The following is a 21827-nucleotide window of genomic DNA, read 5'->3' on the forward strand; positions in this document are numbered from 1 at the left end:
CTGAATGCAGGTAAACTACCTTACCCAATAAATCATACTTTTGTCACTTTAATTCCAAAAGTGAAGAACCCTGTTTTAGTCTCTCAATATCGTCCTATTAGCCTTTGTAATGTTTTGTACAAAATATTCTCCAAAGTCCTTGCAAACAGATTAAAAAAAATTCATGCCAGAACTTATAACTGAGCATCAATTTGCTTTTGCAAAGAATAGGCTTATTTCAGATAATATTTTAATAGCTTTTGAGACCTTGCATTGTATGAAAAATCATAATTCAGGAAAAACAGGTTTTATGGCCCTAAAACTAGACATGAGCAAGGTGTATGATAGGGTGGAATGGAATTATCTCCAGAAACTGATGGAAAAAATGGGATTTTGCTCAAGGTGGATTGGTTTGATCATGGAGTGTGTTCGAACGGTCTCATACTCAATTATGGTGAATGGTGATCCAAAGGGGCTAATAAATCCAACACGCGGCATAAGACAAGGGGACCCTCTCTCTCCCTTCCTCTTCCTATTATGCACGGAAGGATTACATGGCTTAATCAAAAAAGCTGCACGAGCAAAGGAAATCTACGGCTTCTCAATTTGCAAGAGAGGCCCAAAACTAACCCACTTATTTTTTGCAGATGACAGCTTGCTTTTTTGTAAGGCAAATTCTCATGAATGTGGAAACGTGGTAAAAATTTTGGCGGAATATGAAGAGGTGTCAGGCCAAAAAATTAATAAAGAAACACTACAAGAAAATCAAGCAGTTGCGGCGGACCTATTGCGGCGGGTGCCAAAACAGCCGCTATAGGTCGCCCTATTGCGGCGCGAATTGGGCCAGCCGCTGTACAGGAGATCTATTGCGGCGGGCCAATAGCCCGCCGCAATAGTTATAGCTATTGCGGCGCGCTACAGCGGCGGGTCAATATCCCGCCGTAATAAACGTGTTTCAGCGGCCCAAAGGTTAGCTATAGCGGCGGGTCATTGACCCGCCGCAATAGGCCCTTACATTTCCCTCACCCAATCCTAAATTTTCCCTCTGTTTTTTTTTCCCTATTCATTTTAGCGCCTCTTCGTTTTCCCTCTGTCTCCCACACTCTCTCTCTTTCTCTCAGACACTGAAAATCTCCTCACTGTCTCATCTCTACCACTGCCCACAAACCCACAGCCACAGCCACCACCACCACCACCACCCAAAAATCGAGCCTAGTTAGGTCCAAAAAGAAATGGGTTAGGTCTAGCCCGACCCATTTCTCTTATCCTTTCTAACCCTAACGGTTCATGCCCCTAATCTAGAACCTTCGCTCTTGACAGAAACCAATGGCTTGAGCAACCTGATCTCATCGCCTCAAACCGGCACCGCCATCAGTAGAGGCGGGTTGCTCCTCATCAAAAACCCTTACCGAGATCTCTCTAACCTAGGTTCGATCTCTCTCTCTCCCTCTAGACCTTGATTGGCCTTTCCGATCAACATTCCTTTGAGCTTTGAATTCGACCACTCAGTTTTGTCCAACTTGGTTCGCAAAGTTCCAGGTCTGGCTTTTTGTTTTTGTTTTTGTTTGTACATTTATCGCTTCAATTTGTGTTAAAGATTGCTTTTTTTAGATGTTTTGGTTTCTGGGTATTTGCATTTTACCATTTCTTCAAAGTTATAGACTGATTTCAACGGGGGGTAGTGTTTTTGTTTTTATTTTTTTAGGTGTTTTGTTTTTTAGATGTTTTTGTTTTTGTTTACAATTTTGAACTTAGTTGGGTTTCTTTGGAAATTCTTATGTTGATGATAATGACTGATCTTATATCAGCTTTGTTTCAATTTTGAGTCAAACAGTGTATACAATGGGCTAAGCATGGTTGTGTGCATTTTAATGGCTTTTTGATTTCAACGGGGGGTGGTGTTTTTGTTTTTATTTTCCCGACTGGTAGTGGTGATGCAGTTGTGGGTTTGGTGGTTGGGGTTGCGGTTGTGGGTGGTGGTGGTGGTGACGGTGGCATTATCTATGAGAAATACAATGGACCTGATGTTCATTTGTTGCGTTAGTATTTAATTGGCTTGTGAGATTGATAATGGAACAACCAGTTAATTTACTGAAGTTTGTTTACTTAAAGCATGTTGATATATATATATTACTGTGAATCACAAGATACTATTTGTTTGTCCATGTGCCACACCTAAGTGTCTGAATGTGTTCCAACCATTGGACCAATGCATGCTTTTATTCTGCTTGGACTAACAGTAGTGGTGCATGCCACTCTGATAGGCTACTCAGATTAAACTAACCTTACCTTGTAGAATATCAATTAGAATAAGGTATTCATTCAACTCCTAATTTGCTACGTATGTTACTGACTTATCATAACCTGAGGTACAATTTATTAACATTTGGACAACAGAGATGAATAAACAGATGACTTATTAATAGTTGTATTGTGATAAGTTGATGGCTGCATGGTAGGAGATATGGTTTTAGGTGGTCCAACATTTCCATTGATGTATCTTGTTTTTCTCTGTTTTTATGGTTTCTGGTTTTCACTAATCCACTTTCATATCCTTTTAACAATATTGTTCTTGTTTTGTCCTGTAGACTATCGTTGTTGTTTCTGTTGCCCCGCATGGAGTTGTACAGCTTGGCTCTTTAAATAAAGTATGATAAGTTCAAAATTCGTTTGGTGCATTGTCACAATCATGCATGATTACTGAAACTTTTACTCCAAGTTGATGTTTGTGCAGTTTCCTATGGGGCTACAGGATAGATATTGAACTTAGCTTTTTCTTTGTTTATTTATTTTTAATTTTCAACATTGCTGTGTTTGGTATTATAGCTATTCAGATGTTAATTCACTTCTGTTGCAATACTTGCTTCTGCAGTGAATAGTGACTGATGAACTGATCAAATTTCTCATGTTTGTATGCTTTATTGATGATTATTGGTGCTTTTACACCAAAAAAAATAGTGACCATTGTAATGGTGAGAGGACGGAGATATCACCAAGTCACCTCTCTCAGGGCCCTGTTTTGGCAGGATCAATAATATAAAACGTGGATTATATAAAATGTAGTTGTTTTGAAAGTGTATTGTAAAATAAATTATTAAAATAGGTAAAGTATCTTTTTAAATTACTAAAATTATATATTTGGTAGCTTCTCTTACTTCTTTTCAAGTTACGAATAGCTGATATGTTCTTTGTGCAATATTCATGAAGTTACTATTTGGGCTGTCTCATGTAGTTGAATGAATTCAGCCTCTGACATTGGTACCTTCACTTCAACCTACAAGTTTTTTGCAAAGTAGTCAACATAGTATTATTACCTATGTTTTGTTACCCCCACTATAACTACGTATTTACCTGATTTTATTTTAGAGGAAAGTGATGTACAATGGGCTAAGCATGGAAATTCTATAATGTGGATTTTTTGTTTATTTCAATAGTGAACTTAAATATCGTATTGTTACTAACAAAGAATCTATTAAGATTGAACTGGGGTTACTTTTCCCCTAATTAAGCCATACGAATTTAGGGACTGGGTTCTATGTCTCTATGGTTCAACCTGGTGTTCTAGGAATTCCAATTGAAGTGAATTCATTGTATAAAATACAATTAGTTTGTAATGAGTTTGATTGGTATAGGTATGTGGCTTTGAAGGTTTTGTCTTGGTTCATTGTTATTGACATCTTTGTGTTTGTCCTCTATGTGTTAGTTTAAATTTCCAGTGAATAATTTGAATTAGATTAACTTTATTCTCTTCTCACTGAATCTTAGGTTTTTCCTTTTTGGATTTATGACTCAACTTTTGAATAAAATTTTGTTATTCAAATTTAATCTTCTCCACTAATGCAACGTAGTAAATTCTCTCAAACCTCCACTACCAGTTGAATTTCTTGTTCGTCCTTATACTAATTTCTGCTAGCTTGTCATTATGAGAATTTATGCTAAACTATAATGATTAAGTCAAAACAATGGCTATTCATTATCATGTTTTTTTCTTTGGGGGTGGAGGGATTGGAGTCTTTTCTATGGAACACTATTGTTAGAGCTAGCAAGTCAATTCCATTGGTACTATAGTGAAATTTTTATCACTTACAAAAAAATAATAATAAGTAACAAACAGACACTAAGATACTTTATTAAGCCATGGATGCTACTAAAAAAATTTTAGGGAATGAGTTATTTAAAAAAAGTGCTCCAATAAATGCAAGTATTATTAGCAATAGAGTGAAAATGTTTAGGGTCAATCCCTACCATCAAACGGTAGGGCTGGTAATGAGTTATTACCAAGTGCTCTACCATCAAACGGTTCTCACTTTGCCACTGCCACTGCCAAATTTCATGGCAGCTCAATTGGGTTTTCAAATCCTCGCTTTTTAGGGTCCCTCTCCAAATTCGTATGTATTCTCACTCATTGTACCCTAATGTACTACCATCTTCAGCATGTTTATTTTTATTTTTTTTAGTTTTGATTTATTTATTTATTTATTTATTAGTGTTATATAAGCTAAGAATCATGGGCACGTTGAAAAAATTGGACACTCTTGTAATTGGGTTTAATCCAAGTTAAATGGTTGTTAAATGTTAATTTGGAAAAATTTGTGATTTGGTTAAATCTGTCTCGGTAGTTATAATGCTTTGTTAATTTTTATTTGGTGATTTTGCTTAACTTTTTCACTCTATTGGGAATTTTGTCAGTTGAAAAAACATTTCTGTTAACTTGCATTTTCCGTCATACCAAGTGCTCTAATAAAGTGCTCTAATAAATCTCTGTTAAATTTTAGGGATGATATTGAAGTTTAGGAAAAAAAAAAAAAAAAAAGAAGAAGAATGTGTGTCAGTTTGTTTTTTTGTTTACTAATAACTTTCGAGAATAGAATTTAGCTTATTTACGCATGGTTGGAAGTACCCAACGCCATCTATGAATATAATGTATGTATGTATGTAAAATATTATTGCAGTAAAATAGTCTGATTGGATTATCATCGCTTTTTTTTTTTTTTTTTTTTTTTTTTTTTTTTTTTTTTGAGTTTGCAATCAATTTCCTCACACTGTCTGTCACACATACACCTAAAATGGCAAAATCCTCTTGCATTCAAAATTTATCATCTTTCAGCTAATATATAATTTTTTATAATCCCCATTTTCCTCTAGTTACAAGTTATTTGCTTTGTAAATTTCACAAGTTAAGACGACTTTTGTCAAAACACAGGCCACAAACCTTCTAAAAAACTACTAATAATTTCGGTCTACCAATTAAGTTGAGTAAACTCTATTAGATTTAAAATATTATACATGGTTCTCAAGATACTAAAATAAAACCAAGATTTTAAAATTATTTCACTGATTTGTGGGAAAAATAATAATAAACAAGCATTTTTCCAAAAAAAAAAAAGGAAAAAGGTTATTGGACCCTTGAGAACTAATTTTTAAACTTTTATCTTTTTTTAAGTACTATTATTCTTCACATGAAGCAAAATATTTCTTAACAAACTTAATTAACATTTTTTTGAAATATGCTATCTTTGGTTTTCACAATTATGTTTTCACAATTCTTTTTAGCAGGGCTGAAGATTAAATCTTTGGTTTTCAGGGAGTCAGTAAAATTTTCTGTTGGGGACAATGGCTGTTACTGTGAGACTCATGGCTTCAATGGTAGCATTACTTGGTACAAGTATGTGGGGTTGTCCATTGCATTTGAATGCTCAAAATACTAGTGTAGCATATAATGAGTTTGATTTTGTCATAAGATTGTCAACACAGTTGTGTAAAAGCTAACAAAAAGTGAACATGGGTGCTCTGTTTTGATTTGATCTTTGGTTCTTAAAATTTTAAGGTTCCTGTCAACTTAAATTCTGGAGTGTTTCATAAGCCAGTTAGCCTTGTGAACTACAATTTTGAGAAGTATAAGCTTATTGTCACAGTTCTTAATGACCAAAATTTCAGTTAAACTCAGTCACTTGACCATTATTAATGATGAATGTTCCTAAGTTGTGGCTGGTTTAGACACCAATTCAGTAAATCAACCAATATCCTTGCATATTTAAGATAATTGAAAACCTCCAAAATTTCTAGTTCATGTTAGGTCCATATTTGTCATGATAAAAGTAAGAGTTAGACCTCGACGCTAAGTTTGTCTTGAATACTTCTGGGCTCCACTGACACTGTGACCCATGGTTAATGTTCATTATTTTATCAAATAATTTTTGCTAGGCTCCACCTAGGCTAAGTAATACTTTAATACTTCTAATATATGTGTTGGTTTCATGTTTGTATTGTAAAAATATGGCATGAAATATCTACATGAATGATAATGTAAAAGCAGCCAGCTTTACATCTGAACTCGAAAGTATTAGCAATAGAATTATTAGATGATGAGGAATTTCTTGGATAATTTTAAAGTATGCCTTTTGGAGTAATTTGAGCATATTTAGAGAGTATTATAGCTGTAAGGTTTCTGGACTGACTTCAATCATGAGAGTTTATAAGGACTCATTTAGTGGAACAAGCATTCTCTTTTACTAGACTGGGGGAAGTTAGAGCTTATAATTTATAGGGTTTCTTTTTTTTTTTTTTTTTTTTTTTTTTTTTTTTTTTTGCTGCAATTGGTATAGTGCCTTTGGATCATTCACAGTGGTTTTATTTTTTTGGATTTTTCTATTCACTGATTTTTTTGGAATGTTTTTCTAAAAAGTTAACCTCTTTTTATATGATCTGTCTGCAATGTTGAACTTTTAACTTGCTATTCCACTAAGAAATTTTGACAATCAAATGAAATCGATAAAATTATATGCATGTTTGGCATTACTTTAGGAAGAGAGTTTTAATTATAGAGTTTTAGTAGTTTGTAATATAGAGTTTTAACTGAGAAGCTCTTTAGCTTTTTTGGCTTTTGAGTGTTTGACAAATTGTGTTAAACAATGCTTTAAAGTGGTAGATTTATAAAGCATGATTAGTGAATTGTAGAGTTCTTTCCCTAAAAGCTTCAAATTTTAGCTTCCTAATCATGAAGGTTGATGTAGTTGAGCTTTAAACTAGTTTTCTATTGGGGAGGGTTTGGGAATTGGGATAAGCATAGATCTTTTTTTTTTTTTGAAATACATTGAAAATGCTGTTACTATTAGTTGTATGCATAATTTATAGGTTTTTAATATATTTCATTCTTCTTTATTTAGGTTTTTTTTTTTTAAATGCTGAATAAGCTTGAATTCCTATATATTTTATTCTTTACTAATAATTTGAGTCTGAAATATATGGAGTGGAGTCTATATGAAGCTGACCAAACCATGATATGACTTACAGTGAAAGAGCTTAAAAATCCCTTCATGAATTCCTTCCTTCCTTCAAACCCAAAATTCTTTTTTTTCTTTTTTATAGTATGTTGAACTCTGAGAAATGCCAATGGCTGGAATTTTGCCCTCAGATGTTTTTGTTGTAGTCTAACTGGGCCTTTTTCGACGACCCAAAAAGAAAATCCCAAAGCCTTGTTTTTTTTTTTTTTTTTTGGGTGTGAGTTTATATTAGAGCATTCTACATTGGGCTCTTCCAATGGGCTTTTTTGCTGAATCCACCAACCTTAATAAAATAGTAAGTGGCATAAATTGTTTCATAGGTTTGACTAGTGACTGCATGCCCCTTAGCTTTTATTTTTAAATGACATTATGCATTTTATCATAATAATATATTTCAAATTAGAACATACTATATCAGTGACCTTGAGTTCATCTTAGAAACCAATAGTATTGATATTCTTAAAAGGAGGTTGGTTTTTGGATTGAAGGTTAAAGCATTGGTACTTAGCACTACTGTTGAGATATCAATGATATGATTTCTTCTTATAATTAAAAATTAAAAAGCTGTTAGAAAGTTATTTATTTAATTATCTCCATCAAAATTATATCCAAATTTGGAACTTTCTCATAAAGCCAATTCTTTTTCTTTGCCTCTCACCCTCCTTTCCATTTGTTTATTATTATCATCAATTTCTAATGTATGACTAATTGACAAGCACCAAGGCTGTGTGATCCCACTTCCTATATTTTTATTTATAGCACATCTTTTGGTTGGATTTATTCCTATTTTTTAATGGGAACCAACTTTGCTGAAATAGAGAGTGATTTCAGCACTGTTAAGAGGCAGGGACGAATAGAAATTCAAGATCATGCTATTCTATAAATAAATCTTCAAATCATTCCTTTTATATATTATATTCAATTGGAAAGCTATACATGAGTTAGTTAAAGAAATGATTATTTATTTGCTTTTGTTACTTTTCAATACAATGAGATCCATTAACTTTCTAGGATTGTAAATGCACCAAATTGCTCATAAATATCTTGCACTTGGCTTGATAAAAAATTCATTTATATTTGTTTGTCTATAAAGAAGCTAACTTTGGACCTTGATTTTACAATGAGATCCATTGTTTTTAGTCAAAACTCAAAGGATCTAAAGAAAGAAGCTTCACTTTGTTTGTTTGATCCATAGGGTGATGGGGCAAAAGGGACATTCACTATGGAACTATAAAAGGAAAATCCCTCACAATACTATTCTACAATCATCATGGATATACACACTTACAAAAAGAATCAACACATAAGCACTTATGTTGTAATTTTATTTTGGATGCTATTAATGAGATAATTAGTAATTTCATTTAATGAGATTATGCTGTAATTTCATACCAAATTCTTTTATTTATTTATTTATCATTTTGGTGCAAATATACTAGCATAAACTTGTGTGTTGTATCTAGATAAGCTTCCTTTGTGACTCACTCTCAGTTAAATTGCTTTGAAATGAGTCTTGTTTGAAAATTAACTTAGATATATATATATATATTCTTTTCTTGTTGGCAGATTGCAAAAAGAAGAGGCACTATAAGTTTGTGTGATCAAAACAAGTGAAGTTGGTGAAAAACTTAAGGTTCTCTTTCTCTGTGTGTGTGTGTGTGTGTGTGTTTGTGGTGGGTTGTTGAATTGGGGCAAGCAGGTGGCTTGCATGGAGTAATAAGGTGGTTTTAGCTGATATTGGGAGTGTTGACTATTTTGTGTAATGTTGGATGATTGTTATTGAGTTGTTTTTATTTGATTAATTCATTTTAAAGGCTTCTCTATATCTTTTTCACACATATGGAACGCTAAAATGGAATTGCATATTTAAAGAGATGTCCATTCCTAAAGAATATTACTAGTAATGATGTTATAGTTACCAAATGTATTGATAACTTCTCTATGCATTTAAATTCATTGTTTGATTAGGAACATAGCTAAAAGTGAATGAGTAAAGATGATTGTTGTCGAGTTGTTTTATTTGATTAATTCATTTTAGGGGCTTCTCTCTATCTTTTTCACACATATGGAATGCTAAAATGGAATTGCATATTTAAAGAGATGTCCATTCCTAAAGAATATTGCTAGTAATGATGTTATAGTTACCAAATGTATTGATAACTTCTCTATGCATTTAAATTCATTGTTTGATTTGGAACATAGTTAAAAGTGAATGGTTAAAGATGATTTATTTCTTAAATTGATGTGAAATTATGTGAATAAAATGTATGTTAACTCTTGATTTGTGTTTTCATGAAATCACATTATAATTGATTAGGTTAAAGTATAGTTGCTGCCTGTAAAGTATGATATAGATATATATTACAATTATAGAACAATTTTACACTACTTAATTGGGAACATGCGCAAGGCAACCATGGTGACCAAATGGGATCCATCATCCCTAAAATTTGAATCTGAAATATACTGTTTCCCCCCCACAATTAACTGCTTATTAGTAAACTTCATTAGTCTTTCGTCATGAAAATGCAATCCCAATTAAAAGTATTGGTGCTTCAATTGCAAGCCTAATGCCATTGGCAATTGCCTCTCCCACCAACATTGTCACAATCATGGTTGTCCTCTTTTTGTTGTCCTTACCAACATGAGCATGGTTTGGCCACCTTTAACAATCACTATTAAGTGTGAGTGTGTTGTTCTTTACATGGTTATCACTATTACTGCTTGTTGTCATTGAGACCATCAGCAACCTTATCTCCTCTATCATCTTAAACACTGCCAGCTTAAATAGCTTTTTTTTTTTTTACCGCAGATCAAGAAACATGTCTTCATTTAACTTCTTCCCATTTTTTACCTTCATAATATTTTCTTGTCATTCTATTTCATTTATATGCACTTATTAAGTAATCATACTTTGTATGTAGGATGCTCCTCTAATCGAACAATCTCCAGCTCTCCCCAAATCATCAGCCGCATCTTATCAACCAAGAAGCTTATAAGTTTTATCTTGGAGTTCTTGGGCTTTTTTGTGTACAGAGAACTATGGAAGAACAACCTCATTTCTTGCAAGTGTTGAAAGACATTTTTAAACACTTTAGAATTTTGATTATAGTATTAGATTAATTTTAGCGGTTGTTTTATTCAAATGACCACATCTTTTTTTTGTTAATTTAAAGATGGTGGTTATAGACAATGTTATGTATTTGATAATATATTTTTATGTCAATATTATGTTAGTTTCAAGACATTTATGGTGTTGTTAATTAATTACATTCGTGATATTGTGTTAGTAGAGCTAAAACTATTACATGTCTTTTATAATAGGTTTGTGAACTTATTTACAAGCAAACAGCAGTTTTAAAACCCACTGGGGAAAAAAAAAAAACCTATAGCGGCGGTCAAAAAGCGCCGCTAAAGGTTCACATTTTATGTTCTAAATAAATACCTATAGCGGCGCTTATAGCCTGCCGCTAAAGGTTTAAACATATAGCGGCGGGCATGCACCCGCCGCTAAAAGTACATTCAGCTCTTCTCATCGATTCTCTATAGCGGCGGTATCTGCCCGCCGCTACAAGTATACCAATAGCGGCGGGCATTATCCCGCCGCTAAAAGTCCATCTCATGAATTCTGAAGACATATTGCGGCGGTTTTATGCCCGCCGCAGTAAACCTTCACCCGCCACTAAAAGGTGCATCTATAGCGGCGCTTCTAACGACCGCCGCAATATACCTATAGCGGCACTGCAGCACCGACGGGACGGCCCGCCGCAATAGCACCCGCCGCTATAGGTCGAATGTACCTTTAGCGGCGGTTTTTGGGGCTTTAGCGGCGGTTCTGGACCGCCGCAATAGCCCGTTTTTCTTGTAGTGAAAAGACTTCTCTTTTCTTTAGCAAGTCCACAAACAACGTCGTTAAAGAGGAGATCAAAAATGTGTTGGGTGTGAATGAAATAAGGTCTTATGAGAGATATTTGGGGCTGCCCTCATTGGTGGGAAGAGACAAAAAAGTAAGTTTTAGCTATATTAAGGAGAGGGTTTTGAGGAAATTACAAGGGTGGGAGGGGAAGCTCCTTTCTCAAGCTGGTAGAGAAGTCCTTATCAAAGCCATTGTTCAAGCCATCCTAACATATGCCATGGGATGCTTTAAAATACCCTTGGGTCTATGCCATGAAATTGAAGTAATGGTAAAAAAATTCTTTTGGGGGCACCGAGGTAACAAAAGGAAAATACATTGGGTCAAATGGTCAGAGTTGACAAAACCAAAACTAGAAGGAGGATTGGGATTTAGAGATCTTGCTCTTTTCAATGATTCTCTTCTTGCCAAGCAAGCATGGCGGCTTCTACATAATGAAGACACTCTCCTTTACAAAATTTTTAAGGCAAGATTTTTTCCCCATTGTTCGTTCATGGAAGCAAAAGAATCGACAACCGGTTCCTATACTTGGAAAAGTATTTTGAAGGGGAGAGAGGTGATCCAAATGGGTGCTAGATTCAGGGTAGGCCATGGAAAAAATATCAAAATATGGCAGCATCACTGGCTGCCCATAAAGCATCCACCATTAGTCTCTTCCCCAATCATAGAGTCTATGGAAAATGCCACAGTGGATTGCCTGATTGACAACAGCACGGGTAAATGGGATGATGATATGGTTAAGGGTGTGTTCACACTAGCTAAAGCGAAACTTGTTCGTAAGATACCACTGCCTCGAAGCCAAACGGAAGATGTTTTGTTTTGGCCATTCACTGTAGACGGGTAGTACAAAGTCTGGGTATAAGTTTCTCAAGGACTTTGAGGAAAATTCAGAGGTTAGCACTCCTTCGGAGGTGGACAGGAAAGTTTGGAAGTGCATCTGGTGCCTGGAAGTTCCAAATAAATATAAAAACATGTTGTGGTGTGCATGTAAAAACTCACTACCAACAAAACAAAATCTGGTCCGGAGAACCATAATTCAAAATCACAACTATGACCGTTGCTCCCTACAAGCAGAGGATACGTTGCATGCTCTATGGAGTTGTACGGGATTGGATGAGGTGTGGGAAGGTGACATTTGGAATTTTCGATCAACGACGCATTTTGCTGATTTTAAGGAGTTATGCAGCTGGATTCTTGAAAATGAGAAGCCAATGGACCGTTTTGCCATCCAGGTGTGGAGTATTTGGAATCAACGAAAAAAACTCAGACTGAATCAAACTTGCTGCCTTACCAAAGATCTGCAACAGATGGCAAAGGAGAGCTTTAACAAGATTCGGAGATGTAATCTCAGGCAGAACCGAATCACTTCAATGTCTCATACAAAGTGGACAGCTCCTGCACCAAACACTTACAAGATCAATTATGATGGTGCACTCTCAAACGCAGACAACAAATCTGGAATAGGAGTTGTTGTTCGGGACTGTCGAGGGGAGGTTTTTGCATCACTTGTGCAGCAGCTGGATCAGGCATACCAACCCGTGGAAATAGAGGCTTTGGCAGCGTGTAAGGCAGTGGAATTTGGTAGTGAATTGGGACTCTATAGAGCTACTGTTGAGGGTGACTCGGTGTTGGTTGTGAAGGCCCTAAAATGTAAGGATAATGGTTTAGCTCCTTATGGCCATTTGATAAACGACGTGTCGTTATTTTCTGGTTCTTTTTCAGAATTGTCATACTCTCGCATAAGGAGAGATGGTAACAAAATTGCTCATAGTTTAGCTAGACTAACTTTGACAACACCAAGTTGTACTATGTGGATGGAAGATGTTCCATCTCGCACTTTACCTTTTGTTCAAGCCGATTTGGCCGCTCTTTAGTTCCTTTCAATAAAAGTCTTCCTTCTCAAAAAAAAAAAAAAAAAAAAAAAAACTTAAGCAGTTAGTAAAATAGTTTGTGGTTTCAGCATTTTCCCTATTGTATTCATATATTTAATGTCTTGAATGTTATGTGCTTCAGTTGTTCAAAGGAATAAAAGATACTATACTTTAAGGCGCGCGGGGGGGGGGGAGGGGGGGGGGAATGACCTTAAAATACTCAATTGGTCATTTAGTTTTTTAAGTATTAATAAGTATTATATTTGATAAATATATATATATACACACACACATTCTACTGAGAGTTGTTCATGAATAATTGCAAATAAATAGTTTAAGCTTGGCCCCCAAATAGCAATTCTCGGTTCTACCCCTGAAGTGAAGGATTGAATATTAGCTAAGTGTTCTTTGCGATCTGTTTCGAATGCTTGGAAGGTCCAAATCAAAGAGCTTTAACAACCGGCTTAACCTTTTCGACAATCTTTACAATGCCCAAAAACATAAGCCGATATAAAACCACCATCCCCAACAAGATAGCAAGATCAATCCACTTGGAGTAGCCCATTTCTACCTGCCAAGTATTTCGCAAGATTTCTTCACCAGTAATGGAAGGTGAACCACCGACTTGGTTATTAGGAAATGTTAATCCTTCAAACTCATTCTTGTAGAATCCTTGGTTGGCATACTTATGGAATGCAATATAGTACATTGGGTATCTCCAAAAAGGTTTAGGAAGATCATTTGGTAGTCGAAAGAAACCTCCATTTAGCATCATCACACCTTGTATTCCAGCTCCAGTAATGATACCCATGAGGAAATCTGGCACTATACTCGCAACGATCATCATTAGGCTTTCAACCAACATCATGCACACAAAGAGGACCAATGCAAAGTAGACAAAGTGTTCAAAACTCTTTTGAAGGCCAACAAGGAAATAAGCTATTGCTCCAGGAATTAATGAGATGATAAGCAAGTAAGGAATGGAAGACAACGTGTTTCCAATCACATATGCGCCAACTCCATAGTGCCCATTCAATCTTTCACGCCCAAAGATCTGATATATTGTTGAAGAATAAATATAAAGGTCAAAGTATGTGTAGCAACAAAAAAAAAAAGTAGTTTTTTATTACACACATTAAAAGGCAACTAAAACTATGACTTGAAGTCATAATTTTCAACGAAAAGTCATAGTCTCAATTGTTTTTTCTTATGTGTAATAGCTTTTATTCTATATAAAAATGTCTTTCATATGAAATTATTCAAGATTTAAAAAGTGACCGACCTTCATATCCTTAAGAAAAGAAGGAAATCCACCAATTGCCATAAAAGTCAGAAAAGCCGCAACAAACATCAGCATTGAACCTCTTGCCTATAAATTTAAAATAGAGTTGAGCATGTACTAGATTATCAGTTTCAAATTATCAATTAGCTTCGGAATGATATGATCACTATGTTACATGTAGTCCCTGTTAAGACATAATAGAAAATTTATTATATTCATCCATTACCTAAATGGAGCCAAAGGTGAATCCAACATCATAGAAGATAGTCCCGACACATAAACACAATGCAATATAGATTGCAAGACGAAGCCAATAATAGCCTAAATCACGATACATGTTCACAAAGGATCTCCTTGTTAGAACTAGGCACTGGGTTATGAAATTTGCGTGGCTTCCCTTCCTCTCCAAAGTTCCTCCTTTCTATAAAACAAAGAACTTAGCCTTAGTTATTAACTTGTATATTTCTTTATAAATTAACTCTCTTTCTTTTCAATTTTAAGAAGATAATGATTGATCAATTAGTATTAACATTAATAACTACCTGTTGGTATATCTTAGATACCAATTGTTGAACTTTCTGGAAAGTCCCAGATGACTTGTATGACTTGACGAGAATATTAATGACTTCCTCAGTCCTTATCATGCCACCAGGTTGCCCAATGTCCCAGTTTTGATAACGAATGGTTCACAATTTGTCATCCATGATGATTATATCAAATAGTAGAGGGATGGTAATGAGAAAAATCTATATTCTTACTGCATCAAAGTCCTTGTTGATAATTCTAAGGTAGTGATCAGATGGGTTTCTCAGAGTTGGGCATGGGAAGCCATTTGAAGCAAACAACTGCATAAAAAGTTTATATATACCTAGAATTCATAAATTTATTTTAAACAGTTCATTTGATGCATGCTACAAAGATTTTATTTTATTTTTTATTTAGTTTTTAAAAGAAAAAAGATGAACTCAATAAGGTTTAAAAAGGTGAGAGACAATGTTGATTTTACATGAATGTATTGTAAAATAAATATTCTTGTACCTCCTCTGCCATTGAAACAGGACCAAAATAGACTGTCATGCCTGTAGAAAGGAGGCAAAGATTGCTGAAGAGCTCAAAAACTTCACTGCTCGGTTGATGGATTGATGCAATAACAGTCCTTCCATCTTGACGAGCTAGCTTAACGATTCTGCTCATGACATGGAAAGATGCTGCACTGTCTAGCCCGCTAGTTGGCTCGTTAAGGAAAAGAAGCTTTGGGCGCGTCAATATTTCAATACAAATGCTAACCCTTCTCTTTTGTCCACCACTAAGGCCTTTTATGCTCCACCCTCCTATTCTTGTGTCTATGGAGTCTTGCAACCCCATCTCCCTTATAGTCATCTCAGCTCTTTCTTTCTTCTCTGATCTTGACATTAAATCAGGCAGTTGGAGTTGTGCTGAGTAGTAAACAGCTTCCCTTACTGTCAGTGTTGTCATTAAGGTGTCATCCTGAGTCACATAGGCCTAAATCATGGAAAGTAAGAAAAAGTTAAAGGGCAATTTAGGTGGCAATTTTTTGGGAAAAAAAAATCACAGCACAGTTTACGTTTTAACCCAAGTTCTAATTTATCTAGACCTTGAGACTTAGAAATTAATGAGAAGTACTTCAAGGATTTTTTCTTTTTTAGAAACATTCACACACAAGGAGAGTGAATGAAGTTCTAATACAAAGGAACACTATAAACTCCACTCTGAATTATTAATGAAATCAAGCAATGACAATCATCTAGTCCATATAATTTCATGAGAAAGTATTTTGATGGATTAAGCACATTACGTGTGTGTTTGGTTTCCACTTAAGCTGCGTTGCGTTTGGGTTGCTGCGTTTTGCTGCTCTTTTTTTTTTTTTTTTTTTTTTTTTTTTTTTTTTTTTTTTTTTTTTTTTTTTTTGTTTTCACGAGTTTTGAGTATTGCGGTTACTGTTCAATGAACAGTAACCGCAAAACTTGACTTTCTGCTGTGAACAGTGCACATATGCACTGTTCACGGACCCACAAATTTCATTTTTTATCAATTTTTTCATTAAAAATGGGTCCCACAGTACTATTCACACATTTAAAAATTATTTTGCTACAGTGTTTTCAGTTTTCAGTTTTCAGTTTCAGCAAAATAAGTTCTATCCAAATACACCTTACATATCCATAGGTAAACACAATACACACATATAACCCTTTTTGCATACCGATGTTCCAAAAGCAAGCGTTTCTTTTCGTCCGTTTATCAAGATCTCCCCAGTTTGCCGCGTATTTGAACTTAACCTTCCTGCAATAGCTAGTTGCTCATCAATGACTTCCATATTTAAATCAATGGAATTTAATAATGTTTCATATTTCTATTTTCCTCCTTCACTTGGTTTCCAAAGCCCCACGTAACCCGTATTACCACTTATGTAAATCTTTCATTTTGATTTCTCTCTCTCTCTCCTCTATACTCTTATCTCACTCTTCCTCTTTAATCCATCCCTTCTTCCCTCACCCATTCCACGATACTGTTAATATCCTATTTCCAAACCCCTCGAACCCTCTGTCTCCGTTGCATACTTTATTTATTTACTAACTTGTTTATTCTTTAAATTTCAGGCAATGAATACATGAATATTTTGCATTGAAATGATATGTAGATCTCCCATTATTTATGTTAAGTTATATATTCTTGTAATTACCGTGCATTTAGTATCGCCTTTATTCCATATCAATTTCTTGTCATTTATGCTTAATCTATATATATATATATATATATATATATATATAAAAAAAAACCGAATCCTTTGCTAGCACAACAATTTTTTACGTCAGCACAATATTTAAAAAATAAATAAATAAATAAAAATTATAACTCCTCAAAACCCTAGCAACCTTACCCCTCTCTCAAGTTAAGAAATATAAAGTCACGGTTTCTGCAAACTCTCTCTTTCTCCAGACGTAGGAAGCCCTAAAGCATTCAAGATCTACAAAACCCTAGCAACCTTACCCCTCTCTCAAGTTAAGAAATATAAAGTCACGGTTTCTGCAAACTCTCTCTCTCCAGACGTAGGAAGCCCTAAAGCATTCAAGATCTACAATGCACAGCATAGATTTTAGCTTATAAAGTTCAGCTTTTGTAAGGTTAGTTTTGTTTATATATTAATTAATACATAGTACTTTGTTCACCATTGAATACTCATATAATCAATTTCCAATTTAATTAGTGTTCAAGAATTAAACCAAAATTCTAACTGCGCTATCATAAAATATTATTATTAGTATGAATTTTATGGAGTTGCGGTGTTCAAGAATTAAACCAAAATTCTTTTAAATTATCTATAATATTTTGTCCTCTGAAAATTTTATCTCTTTGATTTTAGTATATTGTGTTTCTTAAGCTATAGAGAGATTTTCTTTGGTCTCTGCAAACTCTCTCTCTCTCCAGATGTAGGAAGCCCTAAACGCACGGTATAACATTCAAGATCTACAACTCACGGTATAGATTTTAGCTTATAAAGTTCAGCTTTTGTAAGGTTAGTTTGTTTATATATTTAGTCCTTACGTTTAGGTTTAGGTTTTAAGAGATTTATATATTACTACTATGTGGCTGAATTTCCCGTGACATCAGTTTTATGTTTTTAACCAAATACATCAGGAAAGCAAGAGAAGGCGCATAAATATTTAGTCCTTACGTTTAGGTTTAGGTTTAGGTTTTAAGAAATTTATATATTACTACTATGTGGCTGAATTTCCCGTGACATCAATTTTATGTTTTTTTTTTTTTTTAAATTTGTTTTATGTAAGGTTAGTTTGTTTACATCAGTTCTTTATCTCAAAGATAAGACTTTTATTTCTACCGCAAGAACTATTTAGGTATGTATCCCTTGCAAGCACACATGAACTTAAATTGTCTTTTAATATATGCATGCTTTATTATTTTCTAATAGTTTTCCCGTGCATCGCAAGGGTTAGCGACTAGTTTCCTTGAATTTGTGAGCTTTACTTGTAATTGGGTTGGGCTTAAAATTCAATTTGGAGGTCCATTAATTTCGAAGCTTCTAGAAGTAGATGATTTGCAAAACCATGTCCCACAAAAATAGGATGTGGGTTGAGTGTGAAGTTTTAAAATTCAATTGAAAATTGATTTCGTGAGATGACCTGTGAGACCTATCCTACGAATCCTCCACACAATAGGAAATTTTGTTATTTGGATCCTTTGTTGTACCCTACCTATATCGACTATCTATACTCTCATTTCCCACTATATATAGGAGATGACTTGCTAGACCTATCCTGCCATTTATTTGGTTTTTTTTTTTTTTTTTTGAGAAAATTTATTTGGTTAAATTTGTCTATTTATAAAATTGTGATTTCAATGCTTAGTTAATTTGATTAATTACATAAATCCGCATTAATTGTTTAATTATCTTAATTAACTTAATTGTAATTAAAATTTGGGGTCTAAATATTGCCTAGGTAATTAGGCCATTTATCTCAAATTACATAAATATCTTGAGCACAACCAATTAGAGAAAAAGAGTTTTAAAACGGAAGGGGAAGGCTATTTCTACTAGTTTCATAAATTTTGCATTTTTTGTGCGTGCACTACGTCCGTAATATGTGGATATCATTTTGCACATTTTTTTATATGAAAAAAAGAAGAAGATTGTAATGCAAAATCAATACTTCGAATTAGAGATGCACATTTTTAGCACAAAAAAAAAAAAAAAAAAAAAGATATGTACATAGATACTATACAGAAGGAGTGGGAATAGCATTTTTTGTATGACCTTTAAAATTCCACCTATTTTTTTGGAAAGCTTTAAATTCCACCTTGATTAGGTAACCAATATTATTGGAGAGAGAACTTATATTTTTTTAACTATACCTTATAAAGATATTTGGTAGAGTATACAAACTTACAAATTGTTCATTCTTAACTGTTTTATTTAGAAAAAAGAAAATATATTTTTATTTCATAACTTAATTTTTTTGTTATGACCAATAAATTTATTATCATATCAATTATAAGAAAAAAAATTATAATAATTTTACCCTTTATCATGTCAATTTCATAACTTAATATAACGTGTTCAGTACCATGACTGTGGATTGCTTTTCTTTTTTGATGGCTATTAAATAATACTAATAATAATAATAAAAGAGAGAAAGAAGAAACAGTCATTTCTGAAATTGAAAGATTACCTGCCAAAGAATCCAAAAGAGTTGATTTGCCGCAGCCAGAAGGACCCATGATAGCCAGCATCTTTCCCGGTTCAGCGTACCCAGTAAGCCCCTCAAGTATCGGCCGGCGGCCACTTTTTCCATCAGGCACTGTAACCAACAGCTCCTTCCATGTCAAGAAAAGACCTAGATCTCTATTTGACACAAAATCAACTTCCTTGAATGCAAAGTAATTTTCTTGTTCTATCGCCAACGTTTGTGTAACATGGGAGTTTAGAGATGATGCTTCATGAATCTCTACGTGGGGAGCACTAGAAATAGCGAAGCCATGAGCAATGCTAAATGGGAATAACATTTTGTCTGTGGTACATGTCGACCTGCCATCTTCTTCTCCAGAAGCTATGCTTTGCATCTCTATATCATCATCAAATCTTGCACTTGTCTCGGCCTCTTTTAGTAATGATTTTGATGGACTTGGGTTTGGTGTCCATCGAGGAACATTAATTGAAGAATCCATTCTATTTTCTTGCTGTAGCCTATAGGGTTGGAGGGGGAGAGAGAGAGAGAGAGAGAGAGAGAGAGGGAGAGAGCAATTCAAGGTGATATTTTTATGGTTTTTTATAAATAAATAAAAAAAAAAACTTATTTTGCTCTTTCTCCTAGGACGTGAAAGATTTTTTTGAGAATGTATGACGAGAAAGTTAAAACTTTTGCCATTAAATTGAGAAAAAAAGAAGAAGAAGAAGAAGATGTAGTTAGTAGATAATTTTGTGTATATATATATAATAACGTGATGTTTCTTCTACTTGCATTTATATTAGATCTCTCTAATTAAATGAATGTAAGAGTCTCACATTATCATATTTTCTAATATAAAACGGAAACCCTATAGTGTCTACAAGCAAGAGTCAAGAGTGTATCACATCATCTAATATAAAATGGAAACCCTATAGAGTATTATAGACACATCTAAATTCATGTCTAATTTCACAACGTGTTTAGTGTATTAATGCACAATAATTTCACTTTTCACTAATGTGGTCTGATGTAAGTAATGTATTCCAATCACAAGCTGATATGATTGGATGTATCCTAGAAAAATTGATTTAAAATATTAAATAAAATTTAACTACAAATCCTAAACATAATTTAATTGAAAATTTTAAGATATACCACTTAAGAAACTGTATTTAAAATTTGCCTTAAAATAATACTAATACTATTGTCATAATATTTTAAGAAACTTGAGGCTCACACTTGTTGATATATAGTCGTATGTTCTAAAATTTTAAATGATAAAAAAGAAAATTGTGAAAGTTATGTAATCTATATATATATATATATATTTGTTTACCAAATTTTATGAATTTTACTTGAGTTAGTTCGGAATTTACTTAAGAGACTTTAAATATAAAATATAACAAGTAAATGAATTCACACTTGACATAATGAAAACTTATATACCTGCATCAATATAGTTTGAACAATACAATCTTCACCGATACTTGCAAAGTAGACTTGAGCAGTAGGAACTTTTGCTGAGATGATAAAGGAACTAACATCCCTTACGCTTTCTCCTAGGCTTGTGTGGCCACCTTCTTCTTCTTCTTCTTCTTTTTCTTTTATGTTTTTGGAGAAAGTTTCAAGTTATGGCGTCCACTTTTGATAATAGCTCTTTATCATCAGATCAAGACACTAATCAATTTTTGGTATAGACAGGAATTGAACCTCATATTTCTTATTCAACCATCAGAGACTTTACCAATTAAAAAACTCATTGATTCCATAATACATAAGTCTAATACAATATATGGAAGATGTTAACTTGACATAGTGATGTGGCACAACAAAGTGACATGACACACAAGGCTAGCCAATCCTAAGGGCTGTATTTCACATGTCACATGCGGTTATTGTAACTATATCCAATTATTCCCATGTACAAAATTTGTAGTATTTGAAAATTGGATGAAAAATTAATTAGAGGCACATACAAATGCTGGATTTTAAGAAGTCATTACTCATTAGAAGTATAAGTCATGTGCTTTATTAAATGAGAAGTGTTACTTCACAACATTTGCATAACAAATCATATGTTATAAATTATTACTAATTATAATTTAAACTTATCACTGAAATTACTTCTTTACACATCAACAACAACCTACCATTTATAATTTATCATGCAAGTATTGTAAACATAACATTTCTCTTCTTGTATTAAATATAACATTCGATTAATATGTTACAATTGTAATCTAACATGTGATAAATATGAGTTAGTGTCATCACCAATAACTAACCCTAGGCTAT

At 33.8% G+C, this 21827-nt stretch overlaps 2 protein-coding genes and 1 long non-coding RNA gene across 3 annotated transcripts; 1 reads left to right on the forward strand and 2 right to left on the reverse strand.

Moving 5' to 3' along the window:
• The first annotated feature begins 1028 nt into the window (after positions 1-1028).
• LOC126732417 (uncharacterized) lies at positions 1029-10509 on the forward strand. Its single transcript, XR_007659469.1, has 4 exons — positions 1029-1518; positions 2568-2627; positions 8829-8895; positions 10187-10509. It is a non-coding gene; the product is annotated as an uncharacterized LOC126732417 (long non-coding RNA).
• Positions 10510-13339: 2830 nt separating this feature from the next.
• Positions 13340-20202, reverse strand: LOC126732416 (ABC transporter G family member 1-like). Its single transcript, XM_050435261.1, has 7 exons — positions 19536-20202; positions 16550-16629; positions 15367-15831; positions 14871-15173; positions 14555-14749; positions 14329-14415; positions 13340-14100 (listed from the first exon to the last, which is right to left on the reverse strand). Exons 1-4 carry the CDS (start codon positions 20029-20031, stop codon positions 15075-15077), a joined length of 1140 nt encoding a protein of 379 aa, XP_050291218.1. The 5' UTR covers positions 20032-20202; the 3' UTR covers positions 13340-14100; positions 14329-14415; positions 14555-14749; positions 14871-15074.
• Positions 13489-14972, reverse strand: LOC126689615 (ABC transporter G family member 1-like). The gene is made up of 3 exons (XM_050384848.1): positions 14871-14972; positions 14329-14415; positions 13489-14100 (listed from the first exon to the last, which is right to left on the reverse strand). Exons 1-3 carry the CDS (start codon positions 14970-14972, stop codon positions 13489-13491), a joined length of 801 nt encoding a protein of 266 aa, XP_050240805.1.
• Positions 20203-21827: the final 1625 nt, after the last annotated feature.

The sequence above is a fragment of the Quercus robur genome, chromosome 6 (assembly GCF_932294415.1).
Source record: "Quercus robur chromosome 6, dhQueRobu3.1, whole genome shotgun sequence".
Lineage (NCBI taxonomy): Eukaryota > Viridiplantae > Streptophyta > Magnoliopsida > Fagales > Fagaceae > Quercus > Quercus robur.

What these genes read in the sequence shown, in the direction of transcription:
- LOC126689615 (XM_050384848.1), bottom strand. Translation starts at nt 14,972, where the DNA reads ATGATAAGGACTGAGGAAGTCATTAATATTCTCGTCAAGTCATACAAG. An exon ending in TATCTAAGATATACCAACAG is followed by an intron (nt 14,416 to 14,870) that starts GTAGTTATTAAT and finishes TTAAATTTATAG; the next exon opens with GCAAGAGGTTCAATGCTGAT. An exon ending in CTTTTCTTAAGGATATGAAG is followed by an intron (nt 14,101 to 14,328) that starts GTCGGTCACTTT and finishes ACAATATATCAG; the next exon opens with ATCTTTGGGCGTGAAAGATT.
- LOC126732416 (XM_050435261.1), bottom strand. Translation starts at nt 20,031, where the DNA reads ATGGATTCTTCAATTAATGTTCCTCGATGGACACCAAACCCAAGTCCA. An exon ending in TCTTTTGGATTCTTTGGCAG is followed by an intron (nt 16,630 to 19,535) that starts GTAATCTTTCAA and finishes TAGCTATTGCAG; the next exon opens with GAAGGTTAAGTTCAAATACG. An exon ending in CGCTTGCTTTTGGAACATCG is followed by an intron (nt 15,832 to 16,549) that starts GTATGCAAAAAG and finishes TCCATGATTTAG; the next exon opens with GCCTATGTGACTCAGGATGA.